At 34.8% G+C, this 26,773-nt stretch overlaps 1 protein-coding gene across 1 annotated transcript in view; it reads right to left on the bottom strand.

Moving 5' to 3' along the window:
• Nucleotides 1-26,773, bottom strand: part of DOCK2 (dedicator of cytokinesis 2) — a 158,750-nt gene that overhangs the window by 25,546 nt on the left and 106,431 nt on the right. The window contains exons 31-36 of the mRNA XM_010718884.4: nucleotides 16,176-16,276; nucleotides 16,014-16,072; nucleotides 14,172-14,320; nucleotides 6,402-6,487; nucleotides 2,720-2,876; nucleotides 1,022-1,062 (exon numbers count right to left, since the gene is read on the bottom strand). Of these exons, the coding sequence (XP_010717186.3) occupies nucleotides 1,022-1,062; nucleotides 2,720-2,876; nucleotides 6,402-6,487; nucleotides 14,172-14,320; nucleotides 16,014-16,072; nucleotides 16,176-16,276 (593 nt within the window). The remainder of the gene's footprint in view (nucleotides 1-1,021; nucleotides 1,063-2,719; nucleotides 2,877-6,401; nucleotides 6,488-14,171; nucleotides 14,321-16,013; nucleotides 16,073-16,175; nucleotides 16,277-26,773) is intronic.

A 26,773-nucleotide genomic window follows, 5' to 3' on the forward strand; every position in this document is an offset into this window, starting at 1 on the left:
TAATAGCGGCCCAGAAAGACAAACCAGGTCCCTATACATCTTGACAAGGTGATAAGGGAGGAAGAGCTGTTTTACATTGTCAGTATTCTTCTTGATCCCTAGAACATCATTGCTGTTATCATCCCTGTCACTGATCACTACATGACTTAAGTCACGTCTCTTCCACCAATCAGAGAGAAGAAGGCATTCCAACCCCTTCCATTCAACAGGGACTTTTGACAGAGAACTAAGACATACCCTGCTGAAGCATTTCAAGCTGTTACTATTCCTAGATCTAAATCCTAGTTAAAATGTAACTCCCCCAGCAATACCATTCAGAGAGAGCATTATTTGTCCCCATCCACTTTAGCTCACAGCTCCACACTTAGCAGTGTAGCACCTTCAGTGCCCAGCTCAGCTGAGATGCTGGTCTTTGCACTCTAGAAGATAAGGTGAAGGTGGTTCTACAGTTTTTGCAGAATGGTAAGAGAGGCAGGAAATAGTTAATTCTTGAACAGAAGATTTGCTATAGCCCATGTGCAAAATCCTTAGAGACAGTAAGAGGCCATGTCAAACAAGAAAGAATTTACCAGGATAGCTATAGCTCTTAGGGAAGAATGCTTTACTAGTAATTCTGTATTGCATGTAGTGTTGCATATTTAAAGAGACTTAGGAGACTGCACAATTCTAGATAACCTCCTTTTTCATGCCATTCTAAATGTATGATGCAACCCCTACCAAACCTCAAGTCTAGCTACATTTTCTTTATTTTGAAAAATAAACAGCGTTGAGTGATTTGATCAGTTAGAAGTTGATGCTTGGGGAAGAAAATGCAGTTTATTAAAGCATATGATAAACTCAAAATTGCTGAAAGCTAAGTGAAAAATGGATTGTAAATATGAGGCCAGGACGACAACAGAATCATTGTGGATGGTAAACTACCATTAAGCAATAGAAATTCAAGTACAATGATGAAAGCAGAATTTTTTAAAGAAGTATTATTGTCCTCTCCTAAACACATTCAACAGAGCATCTGCCATACCTGATATACATTCCTTCACGGTTAATGTCCTTGTAGAAGTTCTAGGGACATAAACATTTATAAGTTATTTCCTAATTTCTTTCAGTAAAACATAGCTTAAAAATAGATATGCTGAGATATTGTTTTTCTTGTACAAGCAATATCTAATAAACAACGAGGGCTGCTCCAAAAGTAATGTCTCCTATATGTTGGTCCATAATAATATGTCCTATTATGTTGGTCCATAACATCAGAGGCAGGATTTGGTGGGATGGCAGTATTGAATTTTCCTGCCAATATTCCATTACATTTTATTTCTGTAAGACAGATGGCAGCAGAGGTGTAGACTGACAAAATGGGGTGGGACATGAAGTGCACATGGAGCAAAGGAGGAACTGAATTTAATTTCTTAATGTGGGAAAAAGTGACATTCAACAGTGCTTGCTGAGTATTCATGGGGACCAAGCAGTGGCTGTGAGCACAGTGAGGTGGTGGGTGGTTTGCTTCAGCAGTGGTGAAATATCGATTGCACTGGGGCAGATTTTTGTGAGTGCAGCATATGCAGGCTATTGGTCTTGGCTGGAAGAAATGCATACCTAATGGTGGTGACTATGTTGAAAAATGCTGTTTTGTAGCTAAGAATTTTCTCTATCAAACAGTGTTCTTGTGCTCATTGTATCCAATGTAGTTTTCACGGGGGGGGAAAAAACAGGAGGTATTACTTTTGGAAGAACCCACATACCTTAAGTTTAAATTTGACTATACCACTGCTTTAATTAATATTTTAATTAGTTACTACTGCTTTTACTTCACATACACAATATATATATACATTCTTAGTTCATTAATGAAGTCATTTGTGACTTTTTTTTTTCCTGGAGGAAAAGAGGTAAATATGGATATCCAAATGCATTAACATAAACTACATATTCTGTCTACATATGGTGCCCAGAGAAGAATCTGTTATTTAGTGAATTTGGTATAGGCAGCATTGTTACTCAGCATCTCTAGAGGGGATCAATATAGGAATAAAATTCGTTTTTCTCACTATGAGGCTTTAGCATGTATATGAGGTGCTAAGCTGTGCAAAACATGCCTCAAGAATTGCCTCCTTGAGGGTTGCAAAAATTTATACAACATTGCACAGTGATTACTGAGGAACAGAGAATATGTGCATGTAGATATTTATCATGCTTTCTTTTCCACGCTTAAATTTCATAAAGGTTACTCTGCTCCTCAAAGGAAATTTCCTGGTGGTAAAATATCTTCGATCTATGTGGTATTCCTCATAACAAAAGAGTAATAGAAAAAAGATAGCCAGAGACTTAAAAATTTTTAGCAGCCCACTCCAAGCATATCTTTTATGCTTCTTCTCCAGATTTAAAAATCAGAACCGCAGCGTTGGTAAAGTAGCAAGCGGGTTTGTTTCTTGAGCAAAACTTTATTCTGTAAAAGCCAATTGTTACAGTAAGCCTACCAAAACATACACTGTATGAGTAGTGGACTACATAATTTATCCACAAAATCAAACGGGATAAAATATACAAGTAAAACCAAAGAACCGAGTGGATGTTGCTTTCAGGTTTATGCATATATCCATGCAAATGGATGCAAAAATCTATTGCCTCAGGCTCTGAATTATTTTTCAAGCATTGCAAACTAGTCCCTTCATTTTTGGTAAGTGAAATTCTCACACAAGAACTACAAGACAGAACATACCAGTAAGTTCACCGTGCAGCTCATGCGATTGTCCTTGCTTTCATCATTCATTACAGTTCGGTAATCCAGCAGCTTCTCCAAGAGACCTTTAACTAGGCTGACAAAGCTTTCTATGAGGTTAAAAATGGCAGGATACTGACTTGCACACTCCATAAGACTGCAAACAGAACAAATAGATTTTATGGTACTATCAAAATCAGTGTCCCATCAGCTGAAGGTCTGTTAGGAGCCAAGGCAAAAATTACATCAGAGCTAAAGTAACTACGGAATGAATTGTAAGTTACCTATGTAGGTTGGCAATCTTGGCAGACAGAAAAAAGATGAGATATAACTCAAATATATAAATACATACATACACACACTTTACTTTTCTCGCCCAACAATTATTGCAAATACAAAGGAATAGCCAGAATTTCCAAATCAAGTAGAAGTACATCTGTGATACGGCATGAACTCAAATCTCTTTAGCGCCACACTGTTTCAATAAACATAGAATTCACTTTCCTCTATTACCATGGAAGATAAAACATGATTATTCCCTTCTCTTTGTACCATTCTACATGCCAGTAGAATGTTCAGAACAACAAATCCAGATTTTAAGTCAAAAAGGAAATTCACTAACAAGACCTCACCAGAGCAATTTTCCCTTTAGAAATAAGTAAAACCAAACAAACTTTCTGCAAGTTCCAAAAAAAGCAGTCGTCTTTTGATTAAAAAAAGATATATATATCTTTTAGATAATAAAAAAAAGATATAGATATAGATAGATATAGATATAGATATAGATATAGATAATAAAAAAAGATATATATACCCTTTTTATATTTATCTTTCCCTATATATCCTATATATATATAGGGAAGTGAGTTTCTATAATATCAGCATATTCCTACTTATATTAACAAAATATTAGCATAAGCTGAGTAAAAACACACCTAATATTTATTACTTTTATTGTATGGGTCCAAGATAGAGTTATTTTCCTGAAAAGGCAATGATGGGGAACTGGAAAGCTTCCAAATGGTCTTCTTCTTCTGTGCCTACATCAGTAAATAAAGGTAGGCCAGTGTTCATTATCTGAGCTCGAGGATGAGTAGTGCAGCACTTGAATTCACACAGCTAAGTTCACCCCCATTTCCCAAAAGCAGTGTCTATTCTGCTGATAAAGAACCACCTCTCAGCTGTTCCATATTATCCCAGCTCTCCACAGACATAACTGGGTTAGCACTGTGCATGCTAACATTCAGGGTTACAGACAGCAGCAATAAGGCAGTATTTAAATTTCTGCTGGCCCTGTTTAGTTTACTTGGTGTTGGCAAGTTTCCAGAAACTAACCCATGTGGGTAAATGTTGGTTGCAGCAGTGAGCACCAACACATAAGCCAATTACTGGGTTCTGCTGAAAATGTGCCTTTTGGGTGAGAACTAGAATAGTTACAAGGAAATTATCTGATAAGAAAAAGACCAAAGGAACATCTAGAGCACAGTTTAACTAGGTTTGTATCCAGTGGGAACAGGAAGCTGGGGACAGAGGTTTGAAGCAGATGTGAAGACAGGAAAATTAAAATAAAAGGGGCGAACAGGGTCCCACCACAGATAGGTCACAAACTTCTGCTTCAACTCTCTCTCAAGAAGCATCATTAGAAAATTTCAAGGGTGGAATAAAAAAACTGAAGACAGTATGAAGTGACATCTGTAGAGTTTTAGAAATCTTTAAGCATCTGAAAGTATTATAGTGTGTGAGAGAGTAAAGTGGAAAATAAAACCAGAAAATTCTTTAAATGGTGGATCAAAAAGAAAGAAAGGTAATTTGGAAAAGCAGGAAGGTCAAATGTTATGTAATATATGTCTGATGAGACTTATCAACTCCATTGCTGAAAAACTGAGCGTAACTGGACAGCCACCAGTTCTCTAGAAAAAAATATTTGAAAGTAGGAGTAAAGTGCAAACATTAAAAACAATTTTACACAGCTCAGAAAAAGTAAATAGTTGTCAAAAGTCTAACAAATGAGATACAAAGAAATATTTTTCTCTCAGTATTTCTAATGCCTCAGTTTGAGTACTCTCTCCAGCTCTAAGGCACTGTAGTATTTTTAAACAGCTGTAGATGTTTTTGGAATGTCCAGAAAACATGGCATATGATAAAGTGAAATATGGGGGCTGCTTAACCTGAAGAGAAGACTGAAGGAAACTTGGCATCAACCTTCAATTCTTCTAAAATCTTCTACAAAAAGAAACAGAGTAAATGGTTCTTTATGTCCCCTGTGGCTACAACAAGAAATAACCAGCTTAGACTGAGGCAAGGAAGATTTAGTAGAGATATTTGGAAGAAAGCTTACTAGCAGCAAAGAAAGTTAAGCACTGCAATAAATGTCCCCTGTGTCTGCTGAATCCCCAGTATTAGAGATGATGAATTGTAGCAACAGTTTAGGGAGGCAGCACAGTTCAGCTTTTGCTGCACTGTGCTCGAGAAAACTATCCACTTGCAGAGCTGTTCTTGGTCATACTGAGAGCTAGCCTGTATATCTCCTAAGACTAGCAGACAAAGAGTAAACATTCAAACTCAAACAATAATTTATGGCTTTCTGTTCACACAGTCATTGTATGTTAGGAAGTGAAAGTGACATTTTAAAAACATCTTTCCTTGTCAACAGGTGTATCAGTGTAGTTTTACGTTGCTCAAAGAAGTGTTAGCACTGTTTTAAAGTCTGCCTCTCCACCCTTTATCTTTCTCTTCATAGTAGACAAAGTAAACTAATCTAAATGTCCAAACGATATTTTGTTTAAATGAAGATTCCATCAAATTAGATTATAATTAATTATTCTTTAATATTTACATTTTATTTGCTTAAATAACACAGTATTCTTTAGAAAACTGAATACAGATTTTTTCCTGTTGTGGTGCACACAAGAATTTAATGCACCACTGAAAGGGATGTGAATCTGTGAAGACTGCTATGCCACTACACAAAAATACAATTACAAATTAGCAGGCTTTGAGAGCCTTTCTCTCTATTACACTCTGTAATCACAAGGCCGTGAACTAAGTCTCAGATCCTAGTGGCACAAGGGCACTACCACAGCCCATCAGATCAGAGCTCCTAAAGAAGATACACAGCTATTATACCTGAGAAGAAAAAAGAACAACATGGCTGGCCAAGAGGAAGATGCTCTATTTTATAAATTCTTTAAAATATTTTTCTTAAATTGTAGCACTTCACAATATTGTCACAGCTTTGCAGGGTAGTCACCTTATGTGAGTTATAAAATAATCTGGAGTCCAGTCTAGACACTGAGAAAAGCAAGACAGACCATTGAAAATGCTTTTATTCCTATTAGTGTAACACATAAAACCAAGAAAGGTTACAATGAAAAATGGGGAAAAGAAAAAGGTTGGATTATCTTTGCTTTGAAGTTGGGTAGTGAAAAGTAAGTTAAGTATAATTTCTTTGTAATGTAGATGCAATACAAAGTACAGAAAAGCAGCCATGCAAATACTTTCAGTGGGCATAACTACAATTCAAACCAGATTTAATGAAACAGCATGCTATTTCCAATCCCTTGATGAAAAAAAAAAGCTGCTTCAATTTGACTGTATTTTAAAATAAACTCAGCAATTTGAGAAGCAGGAACAATAAGATAAAAACACATCCTGAAGGCATTTATTCTCATGCACTACTTACATTGACTCGAACAACTGCATGTAGAGTTCATCTCCACGTCCTCCTTCCACCTCATGGTCCAACTTCAAAATGATTTCATTTTCAAACTAAGAAAGGAAAAACAAATCTAAACACGGAGAAGATATCTAGAGGTCAAACACATTTCAAACTGGCATCAGAAAGATATATTTGCATAGCTATATCACAAACACCCAAAAGTTAAACGTTTGAATATATTCCAGTTGAATAATAAGACTATCTCCAGATACAAACTGATGAAATAATCCGAAGAAATAGACCTACAGTTTCTGTACTGAGTTTTCATAGGACACCTCAGATGTGAAATGTGAGATATCAGAATGAAATCAAATTACTTTCACCCACACAAAATATGAATGAAGATGCAGTGCCTTATCTAACTGCTGTTTGTTAGGTCTAGCTATATCCTAATTAGGAAGCAGTGACATATAAACTATCAAAGATAGCAAACCAGGGATTTCTGTAGCTAAGCCCAATTCCTTCCCCTCTAGTGAACCATTTCTTCAGTTTCAATTTACAGTTATGACACTTTCATTGGGAGCTGCCAGCAGCCTTATTTCTTTGCCTGTAAAGTCAAAAGTACCTTTTTCAGCTCTCTGACTTGAAAAATCTACACGTGTAAAAAAGAGAAAAAAACCTGTTAATATTTCTCTGCTGGTTACACCTTGTTATCTGTCACTCATCAGCCTGCCTTCAAAACTCAAAGTGTTCTAAGTTTCCTTCTACCTCAAACAGCTTTCAAATAAGTATTCCATCCAAGTCTGCACAGTTAACATTCTAACTTCAAGCTATCTACTAGGCTCAGGCATTGCTAAAATAAATTCATTGAAGCTGGACATCTGAAGCTGTTACCTACATTATTTACTCTTTTTTCCTCTAAAATCTCACGTATATTCATCAGGTAGCTTTACATAATTAAGCAAAGGATCATTATCTTTCATGATGTTTAAAAAAAAAAAAAAAAGATGAAAAACATGCTTTCACAGGTTTTCACATAGATAAATAAAATTATATCTGGAAAACTAGTGATAACTTGTAAATGCATTGTTACAAATCTGTACTCAAATTGCCAGAGCTGCGGCTTGCCAACTCTGAAGTACCATTACCTCCAACAAAATCTCTGGAGAATTTCTTAGTCAGCAGTACACTGTTATCTCTTAAAGAAAGGGATGTGTCAGATTATACTTTAATCCAGCCTTTGCTGGTCATACTTTAATTACACAAAGCCTCTTTAAATGGCATTGTATTGTTTCAATATGAATATATAATTGTGAATTGTCATTTCAAAGTCATTGCAATAGGTTATACACAGAAAACTGCCTTATGATTTTGAAAGGGTTAATCCAGTCTAACTCATCTTTACATGAGAATTTGGAATTATTTTTTCAGGCCTTTGCCATATATTGCATAATATTGTATTGAGAGCATATGATACATGTATATGACTTAACTGGTTTTTTCCCTCCTCTCCAAGCATATTAAAATATTAAGATTTACATGTTCAAAAAATATCCTCAGAAGTTTATATTTATGTATCACACTTGCAAGAGAGATGAAAAAGATAAAACTCCTCTATGTGTATGATTGTGAAAATGAAAAATACTAGTGGATTTACTATTTTTTTAATGTAACTTATGTGTGGAAACACGCTGGGAGAGCATTTAAAGAAAAATGTACCACTGTTAATACAGTTCTGTGTAGACTCTGGTGTCTTGTACAAAATTGCTGAGTGCAGTGGCTCACTGATGTCCTTCAGACACGATCTAAAACAATTCAAATAAGATTAAGTGCTCCAAAATGCTGGGGAATTTAAAATAACTTTACTGATATATGAATCTGGGAAAACAGAAGACTAATTGTAATTAATGTAATACATAATACTACATGGCAGAAGATAATTCAGTAAGCTTAGCAAAAAGATATAATATTAAAATACTACAAGGTTCTCAGTTATTTATTAATATATATATATATATATATATAAAAATCACTAAAAGCCAGTATATTTGTACGATTTTTCCCAGGCCTCAATATTGTAATGAAACAGGTACCTTTTTGCACCTGTAGGCTGAAAAGTTTGCACAAATGTGAGTGTGTGGCCAAAGGAAATCCTCTTCAGGGAGAACCCTCCCTTTATTAAGCAATTTCTAACTAGATTTAATTGCAAAGGGAATACTTTTTATATTCTCTAATTACCAAAGTTGGTTTGATCTGGTTTTGTGTGTTCCTTCCTACTAAGACTCCTTCATGACTTTCCTTTGATTCTTCATTCTTTGACACTGTTTTGTCTTGTTATATTAAAACCTTAGAACTTATAGAAGCATTCCAAGATTCACTGCCATGATTAATAGTCTGAGCTTTTAGCTGAAAGCCTCCACATACCCTCTCACTAAGCTTCTGCTGCATTTGTGTATGCCCTCTGAAAGGTGTGAGACATTAATATCAGCTCTTCTATGATCATTCTTTGTTCTCACCCAACTAACTGCGTTATGTTCAGGTATCATGTGAGAAAACAACCTAATATAAATTTATAAAGAATCTGTTAGAGAATTACAAGTTTTATAATGCTTGTAAAAAACTTTTCTAAAATGGGTGTAAATGTCCTGTTTACACAGTCACTTCTTTCAGTTTCCTCATACCAGAGTTTTCCTAAAATTTTTGAAAATCAAATGAATAAATTATCAGATCTGGCAAAAATTCATTTCGAATATTAGATAGCCCTCCTTTTTTTCTCCTGAGATTCAGTTGAACAGGACCAGTTAATGGCAAATATCAAAGTCATTCCAGAATATAAGCCAATCAAGTGATTCTGTCTATAAAAATGAAGACATACAATTATATTAAAATAACTTCTTAGAAAGGAACAGGCTGATTAAACTACATAAGACATACAAATCTCTATTTGAACATCCTTAGAACTGCCCTTGAGGACATCAGAAAATCAACTTCCTATTCAAATTTAAATTTTAAGCTAATGTAAAAATGTCACATGCTCACTACCTACTTACTGTGGAATTTAACTGGTTTCACTTCCCCAAAGCAACAAGTACAATCCCATTTCTACTGAGACAGTAGAAACAGCAGGATTACTCAAGCAGTATTCATCAAAACGGCAGCAGGAAGCCATGCAGCCAGCCACAGATCAGCTGGTCTGATTCTGCAGACTCTGGGGACATAAGATTGAAGTGGGCTGTTGCTTCTCTCTAGGAGCTTTGAAACAATGTATTGAGTGGCCTGTCTTCTACACTCATCGTGCAAAAAACAAAGTACAGAAAATTAGGCAGTACAAATGTATGCCTCTTTTCTTTGAGAAGGCAGTAGGGGAAGGAGGAATTTAAATGCTTCATAACAGACAAAGGGAAACCAACAAAACCACAGTTAAAAACACGTGAAACCAAAATTATGGTATCTAATGCAGCATCTGACAGACACGCTTTAAATAGAAATATTTAAACACTTTAGAAGGAGTTGATGTGATTCGCAAGAACTTGGATATATAGATATAGATATATATATATATATACTATGTACAAACTGCACAATGCCACAAACAGGCAACATCACCAGCTCAGCACCAGATATAGCAAATTTTGAGATGACTGAGGAGAAATGTAATGCTCATGAGAACGTGAATTTCACTGTTCAAGTTGCACTTCTATATGACGCAGTTAAAACAATCTGGATGAAGGCAGCAAAGAAAAGGTAAAACTGAGAAAATACATTGCTATGTACAGTCAGTGAAATCTTTATATAAAAAAGGTCATGGCTGGATATGAATTCACAAACATGCATAGTATTTGTATAGCAGCCCAGAACTAGCTCCAGGAGAAACGAGCAGCATACAGCCATCCAGTGTCACAGCACAAGTTGGAGTAAATATTTAATCTCTACAGCATACTGAAAAGGCTATGCTGCTTCCCAAAATAATTAATGACTTCAGAACTCAGAGGCTCCATTTAAGAGTTACTTGCCCTACGGTTCTCACAGAAAATGGAAAGAGTTTTGGTTTGTTATGAGTATCAACACAGTGTGATTCAGAAACAATCATTTGACCTCTCTGTTACTGGTAGGTTTTGCTATTCTCAGCTCTTTAAACATCATTCACCTCTTAAATCTTTCCTCAGTACTTATTCAGCAGGCAGGGAATTGATGACTTCTCTAGAAGGTAATAATCTCACAGATTCTGGACCTGAACAAAAACCCCTTTCTATGCATTTTTTTTCCTGCAGTTTGTCAACTGCAGCTGACTGCATGAACCAGCAGAAATTAAAAAGCTGGCAGAAATATGGAAGAAAGTTGTAATGAGTCTGTGACAAAATTCAGCCCTAGTAGGCATATTTCTCATCTAATTTAAACAATGTGCCTAATTGTAATTAGTATTAATTTTGCTTTAAAATCACTTGCTTATCTATCTAGTAGACTGAATAAATCCTCATAAAGTGTCAATACCAAACACACACTCAATTTTTTCTGCATGGATTGGTCTGAAGAACTAAGCCATCTAAAGCTGATTCCTGCCAGTGGAAGCATTTCATGCCTCTGAAATCCTTGAGCATAATACATTTTCAAAATTTCAAGGAAGAAATATGGATAGGAACATCAATTACAAAGCACATGTGCCAGAGGAGCTTGCTAAGAACACTTCCACTCACTCATTTAGTAACCTCTTACAGCAGTTAGCTCAGAAAGCTGCATGACTCTAACAAGTCCACGTAGAATAAACATTTATCCTGTAAACTTATCAAAAACTATGAAAGCACAAGAACACAATCAATCTGCACTATTTGCTCTTTTCAACAAAGGTCAGGAGGGAAAGTAATTATAGAATACCTCCCCAGATGGCTTCAGCAATTGGTAAAACTAAAAGGAGGTATTTTCACTTTAAAATCAAGCATGAATAGAATTATTTATTTGAAAAGAAATCTAAACACAGATGAATTAATCTTTCCTAATCCAAGCTAAAATCCTTAAGAGAACATGAATCCATGTTTATTTAAATAGTAATTTATTTACTCTTAAAAGAGCTAGTCTTTAACTATTTTTTTTTTAAGTTAGCCTTTTCTAACATTTTGCCTCAAATTTTCAGTCAGAGCAAACAAAAGTACTTTGCTTGATGCTTGATAAGATGTACAACCTAATATTTCAGGGAAAAATGGGCAATCAATACTTGCAGGATGAGATTCTTTTAACTTCATGTGCCCAACAGACACACAACTAGCTTCCCTTTGTAGATGAAGGAGAAGGGAATATATCTGAAGGCCCAAATCTATCCATAGACACCTCATGTAAGTTGGATAAACAGCCTTTCCCAGAGATCAGATCCCCTATCTAATGCTAGACAAAACCCTGATGCTTAAAATTACAAGCTTATATAACACTTCTCCTGAATGAATGGAAGTTATATGTGCAAAGTAAAAAGAAGAATCAAAAAGAAAATTCCTCAGTATGCCATATATCTCCATATTTATTGCTATTAAATGTAAGCATAGTAGAATGCTATTTTTGAGATAAACAGAGGTGGAATTTTGTTTTCTCTGGGGCTAGCTGATTTCCTAGAAATAGCAAAAATAAAGTAAAACTCCTGATTAATAAATTTGAATAACTTCATATTTTTTTCCTCATTTGGTGTATACATTTTGAAAAGAGATGAATAAAAGCACATATACTGTATATGTAATGCAGAACACAGTCTCTTGAGACAGCCTAACACATATGCACACACAAAGAAGTGCTGTCACACATCTCAGCACAATACCACATCAAGCTAATGAAATCAATAACTTGGGGAAATCTTATTAAATGATTTAGCAGGCACCACTAAAGCTCTAGTTCCACTGCCAATGCAGACTACTAATAAAGCTGTCTGTGCTTTTTTCCCTTTCTCTCATCAGAAGTGATCACAATTCATCACAATTATGTTTTCAACTGAACATCAGTGTCAGTCCAAGCTCCTACGTAAGGCAATGTTGAACTGAAACATAGTAATTTTGAAAAATTTATGCTAAAGCTTTATAAAAATATTCCTCATAAAACAAAATGCTGATTTGAATATCAGAAATGTCAGCTAGCAAAAGGTGGAGTTTACATTTACACCAATATTTCATTCATATTAATTCTTTGCCTTTTCTAAATAACATGGTAACAATTTTAAGTAATATGACTAAACGTGTATTTCTTTATACAAAGCTTGCCAGAATTGCTAGACACAGAGAAGCAATTTTAGAAATTTATCTTAATTACCTCATCCAGAGGAGTGGAGAAAATTAATATCTGAGTTCTTGACTGGAAACAGTCCAAAACAGAATATTGTAATCTAATGACACTCAACTGTTAAATTATGAAAATGTTTAAGTGCCATCTGATAAAAATTAACTATTATTCTTACACTGTAATAAAATGAATACCCCTGATCCTCAGCACTGAAAATTTATAACCTGAAACTAATCTATATTAGCATAACGAGTGATTCAAGGGTCAGCAAAGTATCTAGCATCATTGAGGCACTTAAGCTGCTATTCTTGTCTAATCAGCCAGTTTGGCTGATGAGTTTCCAGGATTTTTGGTTTGTACAGATCTCTGCATCCCTCCCAAGAGATGCAGTATAAGCCAAGAACAGAAAAATATTTTTAAGAAGGCAAATGTAGAACTACTAGAATATGTAAGGAACAGATGCAGAGAAGCAAGTGGTTTTTAATCTTGGCCTTGAACCAAAAGCTTTATATTCTGGAATGCAGATCAAAATCAAAATTCCATCTGCTAGTTTGTTCCACACTTAGTTGACACAGAAATGCCCCATATGATTTAAAGTATTAAACATAGCTGAGTTTGAGTGACAGATTTGTATTTACTTTTCTACGAATGTCTAAATTATGACTTTTTTTTTGTCACTTACTGTTACACAGATGGTTTGGAATTAACTACTTGTGCAATTACAGAGCCTGAAGCTCCAAGTTAAAATCTACTGTGAAAGGCAGTGTGCAAACATAGAATAAGACAAAATTGTGCCCAAAAGAGCCTGCAGAGAAAAGTGAGGTGGGAGAGAAACTGATAGATGCCAACTGTTTGACTACACACTGCAAGCAGTGGCAGGAGATCTAGTTTAAATCACACTCCCAAGTGTCCTATACTATTTCTTTTCTGTCAAGGGTATGGAATACTTCTGATTTAAAAATCCATTTTGTTTGCAAAATTCCTATAGAAAACCTTTTTGAATGCCAGCTCTTCTTAAAGATTATTTTTTCACAAAGCAGATATTTAGAAAAGTTTCCTGAAAAATCTAATAATGTGCAATTAACTTCAAGCTATTAACTGAAACTTCTGTTGGATAGTATGTATTAAAAGTTAAAATTTCTAATGTATAAAGATCTATGCCACATAAGGGTTTTGTGAAAGATTAGTATTAGAAGAGACCCCTAGAAGACCCATCTAATTGTACTCCTACTTAACAGGGTTGACTTCAATGTCATGTCTTTTGTTCAGGACTTTGTTCAGTAAGATTCTAAAAATATTCATAAAAATTCTCTATCTCTCTGGGCTCCTGTTCCAGTGCCTTATAGCTGTCATTGTGAAGGATGTTTTTCTCAAACCCAACTAAAACACTTAATGCCTACACTCTCCTGTGTAGGAACCCTTTTTTTGTTCTTATTCTTTTGGATTTTACTTTCTGAAAGCATAGAAATCCACACAACAAATGTTTACCAAAAATAAACTGGTTACAAGACCAATGAATTTTCCAACAGTATTTTTAATTACCTTTTTGAATTCTCCTGTCCTTTGGTATTCACACAGTATCATGTCAAAAAATATTGGAATTGTAGCTTTTCGCAGTTCAACCTCTGGAATGAGAGTCATTTCCAAGATGGGTCCAACCATCCCTGGTATAAAGCAGATTTTATTCTGGCCTAAAACAGAATGACAAATTAGATACTTCAGAAGAGAAAAAAAATTGTTAGGAAAACATTTAGGGCAGGCAGTATTTTAAAGCAGTGTTTTAAATACCTATGCTGGTAACAGTCTTAGAATTTAGACATTTATCCCCACTCCTTCTCAAAACCTAAAAGAATGTTAATAAATATGCTCTCATATCAAGAGGCCAGCATTCAGTGCCAGAAATACAAATGCATATCAGCTGAGTTAACATTTTCAGTCATTATTTCAGTTTTTCAGCTTTAGACATCTCCTCTCAAAAATTCTGAGAAGAAAGCAATCAGAAACACTAATAATCCCCCAAATTATCTCAGTAGGACAGTGCCAAGAGATGCTTTCTAGATTTTAAAGGAGAAACACATTACTTGCTATCAACTATGAATAACATCAAACATTGTAACCAGTAAATCAAAGTAATCAATGCACCAACCCTTGCAACCAGTAATAGAAACAACGCCTAAAACCCCACAATATCATCTTGTAGCACAACAGTTGTGCACCTGTGAAAGAGCCTTCAAGTCTGCAAAAAACTTCAGCTAGGTTTGAGGTATTCTTCAAACACTGCTTGTTTCTGAGCAAAAAGAAAAAAGTTTGATATGTGGTCAGATTACCATCCAAGTCCAATGAATCTGCCTCAGAATGTCAATACTGCTGGTAGCTTGTAAGGAGATTAAAATATTATCATAAACAAATATGACTAGATTTGTTTCATTAAATAAAAGTAATCTGATTCTGTTTTTCCCCTCATCTGGCTGCCATAATGTTGTAACTTTAAGCATAACTGAACAACTTCAATAGTTTTACGCAACATTACTTTTTCTTCCAGTCGTTTTGATTAAAAATATTACTAATCCTAGAAATATCAGTAATATCAATAAGATTCAAAAGACTCTTACAGTGACTGAATCACTTCCAATATTTATAGGCATAAGACCCTAAAGATCTGAAATTAAAACAAAAACAAACAAAAAAAAAAAAAAACAAAGGAATTAATGTACTATGTAAATATTTTTTCACCTCTAAAAATGTTCATTCTCCGACAGAAGGCTCTTATGCAAGTAAAAAATAAGAGAGACTTTCAGCTAAATGATTTAAATACATACTGCTCCACCGATATAATTAAAATGAAAACTTTGAAAATTTCTGCCTAATAATATAAAGAGAAACTTCCTCAATCAACTCACATACAAAATGATTGTCACGTAAAACCTGTTTCACTTGTATGCAGTTATCTGCCAAGCAGATGCTTAAGTTCAATAAACTGAGTAATAAGCAGAACATGAAGAACTGCACAGTGGCACTCTGGGATAAATATTTTGCCTTTACCTTCACATCCAGCCAATCACATTAAATCTTGCCTTATGCTCCTGAAGATCCCTTTGGGAGGGATGTAAACAGCTGCAATAGCTTGACATTCCAGTTTCAAAGCACCTACTGTATGTTCAGTAACCAAAAGAGTTTGTCATGACTATTCTCTACCTTTAAGATACACACCCTTAACATGAATCGGAAGCCACCTATTCTTGGAAAATTTACCTGGTTCTCAATTTCTGCATAATAAAGTTCAACCATCTCTAAATTTTAGAGAAGTTTCATATCAGATATTTCCCAGTGAGACATGCAGTGTGCGACGCATTCAGCTGTAATTAAATTCATTTGCCTACTTACCAAGTTTGTACCACATGTCACGGATAGCAAAGCCAATTAAACGTCTCATATCTCCATATCTAGTTAAAAATAATAAAGTTCAGGTACTTTTAATCATTATTTCGTTATAAAATTATATTGTTAAAAAATTAGACAAAAGCTGAAGTATACGTTTTTGCTTACTTGCTCTGGATCTTGTTGTACTTTGCATGGGAAAAATTTTCTAGTTGTAGTGAGTCTTGGGTAATAAAAGCCACAGCCAAATGAAAATAGTTGTTCCATAGCTGTAAATTGAGAATAAGGAAATTATAACAGTTGCCAGCAAAGCTGGAGTAGTACTAAAGCATGCATAATACTGAATTATTTATGAAACCAAATGATGCAAGCAATTTGAGATCTTTATATTAAGCTATGTTGTACATCATTAGTATTATGCAATTAGGAGAAAAGCAAGGAAGATGAATTTTAATAATCACTACTACACATTTGTTCTTAATAATACAGCAGTTGAATAAATATTACTAGGATGAATTTATATGAAATTCATTAGCTTACAACATTAAATCACGAACCATAGCAGGACAAGTGGAATACATTACAAGCCAGTTAATCTTAACAACTTGGAGCTAAAGGCACCCGATGTAATTGCATTTTATTTGACACCTTCAAAAAGTATCTACTGCCTTCTAAGTTCTAACTCAACAACAATTTGTGTGAAATTCCAGCGTATTTTCTTAAGAGCTGTCTTCATTAAACAAGGACAAAATACTGCCTTGAATGGTTACTGTTATTACTTAGTCATGCTCTAGAACTGAGAGAATAAGGCTTTTATTTGCAGCTCGCAGCCCTGCCTTTCTGAAAGCAGATTGCTTGTCCTCTAGGTGATCAAAATAAAATACTTCTCTCATTCTAGAGATGGGAGGGAAAAAAGAAAACACAGTAGGAAACAAATTCAAGGAAGTAAATACTACCTCAGGGAGCTTCTTAACAGTTAGCAGTAGTTACAGATACTTCTTTAAAAACATATTTACAACTAAAAATATGTATATCAGTGAGATAGTAAAAAGGAAACAGTAGAGGTATTCAGCAGTAGTTTAAAGGACAGAAATAAAACATTATTTAAAAAATTCTAAAAAGCGATTACAGAGCTTTTGATTACTTTTGCATGTGAAACACAATCCTATTTTGGGAAGCCACACTATTGCTCTTAAAATCTAATGTCTTCTCAAAAACTTAAGAGATGTCTGTTCTTTAGACTTTGAAAAATCCTCTTGCACTCTAGTAACCATACAGAATAGATACCAACACACAAAAATACACACAAAACCACAGGTGATTAATAAATAAAAATCTCAAATATCCTCCTTAAGGCCAAGTATCCTGTGTTAAGTTTATTCCTCACTTAGGGGCCCACCTAAAGCTCTCCCTAGCAGACCTGCTTATCCAAAAGCCCTTAGGAAGGCTGTTGCTGTCTTTAAGTATTTGTGGTCCACAGAATCGAATTTCAGAAGAGCTGGGGTACGTGGGGAAATGGCCTCAAGTTGCACCAGAGTAAGTTGGATATCAGGAAACACTTCTTTACAGAAAGGGTTGTTAAGCAGTGGAATAGGCTCCCCAAAGAGGTGGTTGAGTCACATGCCTGGATGTCTTTAAAAACCGTTTGGATGTGGTGCTCAGGGCCACGATTGAGCAGAGGGCTGTTAGAGTTAGGGTAGGATGGTGAGGTTGCAGTTGGACTCGATGATCTTTAAGGACTTTTTCAACCTGAGCAATTCTATGATTCTATGCACAGACTCAAATGAAATTTTATTGGAGATGTTTGTTAACTTGTTATATTTTGTACAATTTAAAGATGGTCTGAATTCATCCAAAACAATCACAGCCATATTAAAAATCAGGCTTGAATATTAGCACTTGTAAGGCAGTAGCGTTTTTCTCCCTTACTACAAATATTTAAGCTATATTTATATCTAATATTTGATAGTACACTAATACCACATGCTAAGTCATAGTATTTTTCCCAAGGATAAATGTTATTTGTGCTCTGAAAAGTCTCTACTTCCCTTTGCCAAAGATTATTAAGGATAAATTTGATCCATTTAGAGTCCATCAGTTTGCATATGTCAATTACACCTGCAAAATGGAAAACTTCTCAAATCACTCCTAATTATAGAGAGAAAAAGGAAGCGTTATTACTGTAGTTAATGGTCTATTTATTCACATAAAAATTCCAAGCTCGATGCTACCTTTTTCTGAAATGTAACCTAAGGAATTAATCCTTATTTAAGAAAGAAATTTCCTTTCTTCCACAGAATACTTAATGATTGCTGAAAAATTATGACCCTCAAATTATGACAGTGTAGCAAGACAAGAACACACAAATAACAGTTTCAAATAACAAAACTAACATTAAAACCCTGTGGAGCAAAGTAGCGTCTCAGTAATGTAAACGACACACACGTTTAGATTAAAAATGAATGCAAAAAAAGTTATTTATAAGACAAGCTTTAATTTCTTTTAAACACACAACAACATTCCAAGATGTGCTGTATTCAAACATCAAGCTATCTAGGAGGTGGCAAGGCTGAAGAAGCACAGAGAAGAGGATCAGAGCTGCTGTGCTGAGCAGGAATGCTCATGCTTTGCTGCTTCCTGTTGACATGAACTTCAGTGATGAGCTGCTGGCAGGGGACAGCAGCTTGGAGACAAAGCAAGAGCTGAGAAATGTCTCTTCTCCATAATTAGTCATCATTTTTCATTGCAAATTCATACTGACATGCAGCATGTGACTGCAAGAGTATAAACCAACTTGGTGTATTTTAACACTGCAAATTATGGCAACTGAACAGGCTGAGCATGGCATTAATCGCACACACTGAGAGGGCTTCAGAAGCAACAACACCCTTGTGTATATAAGGGCTAAGATAATTAACTTAAAAGATTTCTCATTCCCCTAGAAAATGTGACAGCTGCCATTTTGGAAAATGTGGAATTAACTTAGCAAGAGATTTCTAAGGATTTCACAAGGATGAGATCTGGATGATCTTCTCAGGACAGTTACCAGAAGTAAACTGAACCCTGCTGCCTCTTCCTGCATACATGCCTTTGAAATCAATGACTCTTTTTCATTGATGTCTACCTTTTAGTCATTGCTTCCTCTATGGACTTTTTTTTTTTATAATACAGCCGGGGCATGGAGTCTTTGGAAGATGAATTTCTGATAAATTATGACACATAAATTGTTTTCCAACATTTCTGAAAGTTCAACAGATAAGACTGCAGTTTTTTTGTACTTTTTTTTCCTTTAGAATATTATGACAAAAGAAAGCCCAGCCCCTTGAGACCAGGAGACATAATACATAGCAGATAGACACTGGCTTCATTGCTTTGACTTTGTAGAGAAACAGTCACAGCTGTTGTGCTAAGTTAGCTAAAAATAAGCTTCTTTAATTTTAAATTAATATTTGTAAGGAAAGTTTAATTTACTTTCAGGATTTATGATATAACAAAAATGAGATAATTTCATCCAATATCATTCCCTTTCACATACTAAAACACATTTCTTCATAACTTAAAACTAATTCACTGAGAACAAATTCCTATTTTTATTATTTTTGCGAGTCATGTGAGTTCTAGCAGATTTAAACACATGAACAGCAAATTGTGTGTGTTTTCAAATAAATAGCTCAACTGCATACCACAATGCACAGATAATAACATTCAATTACTTGCCCCAAGAAGATAAAGTACTACAGGATTCCATATTTTGTTTAGAATTATATGCAAAAAAAATCAAAGAAAATTAAAAATTCACTGTAGGAAAAAAAAAAAAAAAGGAGTATATTTGATTGGGAAGGGAAATACGAGAAATTTTTCATTAATCTTCCCTAAAATAAGTTAATACTCACAAGCACATCAAGCAGCACAAGAATCCAAGCCTGCATTTATGAAAATTATTCTGCCCTTATTGTAGAATATCACACTAACAAACCTGCTGAGCAGTGGCCTGAGGAGAACGTGAAAGATAAAATTCAGAATGACTCACCAACTGATAAGAACTGGGTGAAGCAAGCATTCTCTTCTGCTCAAGTAGAGTCTCAAAAAATAGCAACTTTAGACTTACAACTCACTCATAAATTCTGTAAGTTGCAAGTACAATTAGTAAGGGCTTATTCCTACAGTACGCAGACTGGTTCATAAAAGGTACTGTGCTTCTTCTGAGGTGAAGAAGAGAACATTATGTAATTCTAGGTAAAAAAATACTTTTGGGGTCTCTGCCAACTGTTCTTTGCAATGATGATGTATTACAGAAGGACAGAACAAAAGTAGAATATTTTCAGGTTAATGAAAATAAGTTTAAAGAAGCTCTGATGAAACATATTATGTCCTTTTGTTGTTTTAACAACAAAGGACTATTGTTCATTTTTAATGTTAAAGATTTTCACATCATTATTTCATTCCATTCTTTTGTCGTACGCTCGTAGAATGAAGTAATTTATGTGAAATTCTTGCACACGTTTTCTAGTCCAAGTATCTAACATTCCTGCATTAGAAAACATGCCAAACTTTCGAAATAGCACTCTCAAATCTAGAAAATGTTAGGTTTATTTGTGTCACATTTTTGAAAACTTATTTTCTGCATATTTCTTTCCATCCTGAGCAATGAGTCCAATCTCCAAAACAATCTAGATGAATGTAAAAAAATAAATAAATACATCAATATCTTAGCATTGGTCTACACTAATACATAGCAATATCTTAGAATCAGAGAATGGTTTGGGTTGGAAGGGACCTCTGAGATCATTTAGTTCCAACATGCCTGCTATAGGCAGCGACACCTCCCAGCACAGCAGGTTGCTCACAGGCAGATCCAGTCTGGTCCTGAACACCTTCAGGCTGGGGGCACTCACAGCTTCTCTGGGCAACCTTTTTCTACATCTCATCATTCTCAAGCAGAAGACGGATCAAAGAGGAAGAATATGACAATATATCTAATATTTAATTAATATGAATTTAATATAAATATAGCAGGCGTAGTTAATAGAAATAGAGAACTTTCTTAACAGTTACTAAAATGAAGCACTAGTGCCTTTTCTCACCTCTTTAGTATCAAACAATTTTCAAGGTTTTCTGCAATGTCTATATTATGTATATTTTTGCACAATATAACATGCATTTATTCCTGTATATTTGTAATGCAGTGAAGCTTTTGATTTTGGAGTTTCTAACTGAGTATTTAAAGATAAAAAAGAATAAGCACACAATTTCACTAGTGATGCTAAAATACATTTCATAGTGCTGAGTTGATAATGGTGCTTAGTGCACTAAAGAAAGGCAGGGAAAAATGAAAAGATTAGCTTTTTTTCTTTTTTTTTTTTTTTAAGTCAGACTGCCATTATAACACTGTGGGGACTATGTCTTTTGCAAAAAAATTGTGCAGTAGGTATATAGATGAGTAATACGAAATTATAATTGCTTTAACAGTACAGATTTAGCAATATAATCCTTTCTAAAGCCCCATTAAAACATACCATGAACAGAGGGGAAGGATAGGAAGGAACAGAAACCAACATTCCACAAAACAGAACTTAGGATAGCTATGCTTGAGTATACCACAATAAAGCATTTCTATGTCTTTAATCTTCCCTGTCCCTAATACATCAGAAGCTGACATTTCCAGATGGAAACATTACAAAAGCCATGTTGGACAAAACCATCACTTCATGGAATTAAGTGGCATTAATTGTGGCAATGGATGCTGACCACATTTTTTCCTATAATAAAAACTGATGGAAAAAATTTAACTAAAAGTTTGAAAGGAACCATTAGAAATAATTACTGTTATCTTTATTTTACTGTTACTGGAAGACTGGCTTATGTTTTATCTAAACTAAATTAAATGAAGAATGAAAAAAAATATGACTTACAATGTAGAAAAGGAATTTCTGCTGAAGTAAACAAAACAAGACAAAAACCATCAATTTTTTCCCTTGTCTTCAGTGATAAAAATGAGTAAACTGCTGACAGTTGAGACATGCCTGATAACTAGGAATGTCGTTTTATTTCTTTCGACTAGGAACAAAAAAAATGTTAACTTGCATTTGAACTTACTTTTTTCCTATACCTGCATCTCTGTACCTGTATGGACAGATAATGTTTTGTATCAATACTGAACTACTTTCAAATATTTGCTTTCTTTAAGATCGCTGTGAATCATAACTGTCAAATCTAACTAGCTGCATGTTAATTGCTATAAAACAGAAACTGGCAGACTTGTTTGATAAAGGCATTTAGACTGCTTGTGGAAAGTCATCTTATTCCCTTATTATTCAGACTTGAAAACCCTGGACGTTACCTTTGAGATAGGCATGTAGTATCTGGTTTTGAAACACAGAGGTTTTCAATCGAACAAAATTAGCAAGTTTTGATTAAGATTGCATAGTTACCATAGAAGGTAAATGAGAAGTGTACTGAAAACTCCCCATATTCTCCCATTACCACAACTGAAATAAACATTCCAGACATGTTTTGAGGGTATCATAAATACATATTTTGCATAACTACAGAGCCATACACAATTTTTGCTAAAATTCAATTTAAGAAACCAGGCTGCCTTTTCAAAATTTGTTCTGTAATTTTTTTCTTCATTAAATTTCTTCTGAAGTGCTGATCGCTATCTGTCCTAAATCCAATGCATACACAATATTACAGAAAGGGAAGTGGTGTACTGTTCTTATACCTGCAAAAGTCCAGCTATGAAACAGTGATTTGTACAGGCTGTCTAATCACCACATTTTAAATTGGCAAGTCCTTAAAAAGTTAATACTCAATGGAAAACACCTGCAATGGCTGTCTTTCCAAAGAGAAATTGTCTTTTCTAGCAGAAGCTGGTTATCAAAATGAAAAAGAGCAATCCCCTGCCCACAAAAGAAAACAGAGATGCAAATCACAACTACATCACATGGTGAGCACAAATATGGCAAGATGGTTGGCTCGTGAGACAGTTCTGCATTCTGTTAAGAAAATCCTTATGAATATGGAGGCAGTTTTCAACTCTGCTGGAAACAGCACCCCCTGAGCTGCAGAAAATATGACAGTTTACCCAGTATTCACCTTTAGGATAGAAAGTTACCCTGGTGTCTTAACATTTCTTTCCCTAACCCCTCTTTTGCTTACACGGCAGTGTCCTGGTGCCATGCTCTAAACCACAGCTGTCCTGCAGTCAAAAATAATACTCCCTATAAATTTTCCTCCTAGTGAGAAGTAAAACAGTCCAGAAACAGAACTGAAAACATGAGAGGACACTTAATCTAGGCAGTAATTTGCAAGTTATTCTGAATTTATGTTTTATATATATAGTCCAAAGAAAGAATGTACATAGAGGCAATCTAAAAGCAATGGATATGAAGTTTGCAGAGGATATATTTATTTGTCACAGAACGGCCTTAAATTTACACCTCAGTAGTCACACTGGAGATTAAAAAATAAAAGAATGATTCATTTTAGAAATGTATTTAAAAGAAGTGAGAATTCAGGCAGTATTCTCCACTGAAGAGAGAGTCCAGTGACTGAAAGCTATGGGTAATGCAGGAACAGAATCAACCAAAGGGAAACAAAGCTGTTTTTCAGAAGTATTTCAACTTCCACTGTTGTCTGCCTCACTGTCAGCGTATGTTCTGCTGCTCTTTTAGACAAGACATGCTAAATAATCTCATTTTGCAAAAGGCAAAACGGATCATTAATCACAAAAGATTCACTTTGAGAAAAGGATCAGAAAAATCTATACTTGAGCTAGCATTGCTTTATTTCTTATTTGGCTTTGTATGCCTGTGACTGACCAACAAATCTCCAACACAGAAGGAAGCTCAGAGGAGACAGGCAAGCACGACCTCCTCATGAAGCTCAGGGGATCAAAGCATAACTGAGCAGAACCATCGTGAAGGAAGCTGACTTTACCTTACCACAAAGGGGACCAGAGCACAGCTTCTGCTTGGGATAAATAACTATCAGATGAATGGGTCAATGACTGTATTAACTGGTAGTGTAAATATTTTGCCCTTGAGTTCATGAAAAGAATTTGAATGTCTACCTGAGAATGCCAAAGCAGCATAGGGACTACAAACGTGGCTCAGCTCAAAGTTGAACATAAAATCTAAACCATTTAGAAAAGAATTCTCAAAAGAGCAACAAACCTGAGCTTTCATCCTGCAGATTCCTTCTTGAAGACAACAAGCTGGGAACGCCCAGCTTTATGACTGTGAGTGTATTACAGAAAATGGTACTGGAAATCACGTTGGTATTGCAATTTAACAGCAATTGCTGTAGTTCCTTAGTAAAACGTCCATTTTTACTGTTTCCAGTTTTGCTGTGCGAAGTGAAAAACCTCATGTAACACTGTCAATCTTCAAATAAGTAAATTTGATATTAAATGTTACACCCTCTGCATGTGGAGTTAAAAACCTGGCCAGAGGGTACAGAACTCTGACAAAGCATTTATTGGTTTTATTTAACAAACCAATTTACTTTGTAGGAAGTCTGCAGGCAATGGCTTTACATTGAAGAACATTAGCACAAAGTACATTATCCAAGAGTTATTACACAGGTTAAAATGAATATTTAGATCTTCTAATGCATTGAAATGTACACTCTAAAATAATAAATGACATAAAAATGAGAAATTAGCATAAGTTTGTTTAGTTTCAATTCAGTCTAACCTACAAGTAATCCCTGATGAAAGCATATCCAACCTAAAAGATTCCTCTTTGTGCACCACAGTTGGTTTTTTGTTGTCTTTTCTTTTCAAAAATATACATACAAAAAAGATTTAAAGACTGTTAAGAATTCATTAAATTTCTGAGCTACCAGTGATCTAAATAAGTACAGATAGTAGTGGGTAAGGAAATTTTAATTTTTTAATGAAATAAGAGCACAATAGTAAATATTCTGTAACAAATGCCTCTTAGTAATTTCTTCCTTTATTCTAGGTTATGTTCATTATCAAATGGATCAACATCTCTTGCATGCAGCCTCTACTTTTGATTCTTTTACTGGGAGTGCTTAAAATACTTTTGAATACATCCAGCACATAACCTCTTAAGCAAAACTCAAAACCAAACAAATCACCAACTCCCCATGCTGGCCTACAATCTCAGCCATCACATTACTTCTTCAGTTACCTCTAAGAGTCTTATATGATGATTCTCAAAACAAACATCAGCCCTGGCATTTCCTGCCTTACCACTGCCAATCACACTCAGGTTATTCAGACGTACTGTAGGTGTGAGAGCATTGAAATTTTAAAAAGGGCTTTCAACATAAATGGACCCCATAGACCCCAACATGTTACAGGATAAGGCAGAAAATTTATGTTGAACAGCATATTGCTGCTGTTCTGTACATAGTTTTTGTATGTGTCTCTAAGGTATGTAACAGCTTTACCATTGAATCTGAGGTTTTACACTTAAGAACATTTAAGTTTTAAAGATTAGAACTACTGTTCTTCAGATATATCACAACCTCTCATGGCTCCTAAATGATACCTATTATTTCCTTTCTGCTTAGCTCACACAACGAGTAAAAAAACAATTCCGCTTCAGAAGGAAGAAAAAGGCTAGGCGCCTCTTATCCTCCATCTAAAAAACTTCAACAGACTAGCAAAAATTTCCACACTGCTTTTGCTCTAGATGTATTATTTATTATTTACTCAATTACTTCACAGTCTACTTGTTTTGTTTAGTTAGGTTGTTTGCTACACAGTCATGTCATCACTCTGCCAAGTGAAAAATACTCAGATACACTCCTGTTTGATTTAAATGACTTCAACTGCTACTTCTAAAGTAATATTTATCTTCAAAAGATAGTAGTCAGATTCTGCGCATAAGAAAATACAACCCTACAAGCAGTATAAATCATTCACTCATTTACTAAGAATTAAGGCTGTAATATTATGTATTTTTAATTTTTAACAATGTGCATCTTTATCTTTCCCGTCCCAGCATACTCCATTCCTATATTTTAAAATACCCTTTCTCAGAAATATTAAAACAATTGCCTTTGTTTCAGCTTCTACATTCATCAGACGTTGTTCTCAATGCATATTCTCTATAAGGATCTGAACTGTAAACATCTCTTGTTCTTTGAAACTAGAAATCACTGCTACGTATATCCATAACATGAGAAAATTTAGCCCAAAGGCTGCTGCATAATGAGTCACTGACCCTTGAAAGTCTTTGTTTTGGGCTTTTTTTTGCTCATCTTTTTTGAGGAGAAACCATTTGTTTCACATAAACTGTGAACATAAAAATTTAATGAAGTTTTTACATCTGTAGTCACTAATGCAATATAGCATTCAGCTTCTTTCAAAAGTTTGATATGCAATATAAATCAAGAATACATGAACGTACTGCTTGTTTTCTCAAAACAAATGTTACTCTAAAATTCCTAAATTTTATTTGAAATATGGACACCTCAAAGATATCCCAAACATTTTCACCCCCATGAAGGAAAGGCACTTCAAATTTTAACTCCAGTTTCAGGACCGTCCAGTCACGAAAGTCTGAAAAGAGGTAATGGTTAAATAATAACAAAAGAAAGCTTGATTTAGAATTTTCGTTTGCAAAACAGCAAGTAAAACAAAAGCTCCCTGACACTAATCTACTTGTACCTTAATAGCTAAAATAAAAATATACAAGCACTGCAACAGCTACACAGGATTGCTTGTTTGTTTTTTAACTAAAATACTCCAAAACAAAAGAGGAAAACCAAATACTAAATCTAGAAAT

This window comes from Meleagris gallopavo, chromosome 15 (genome assembly GCF_905368555.1).
Source record: "Meleagris gallopavo chromosome 15, MGAL_WU_HG_1.1, whole genome shotgun sequence".
Classification (NCBI taxonomy): domain Eukaryota; kingdom Metazoa; phylum Chordata; class Aves; order Galliformes; family Phasianidae; genus Meleagris; species Meleagris gallopavo.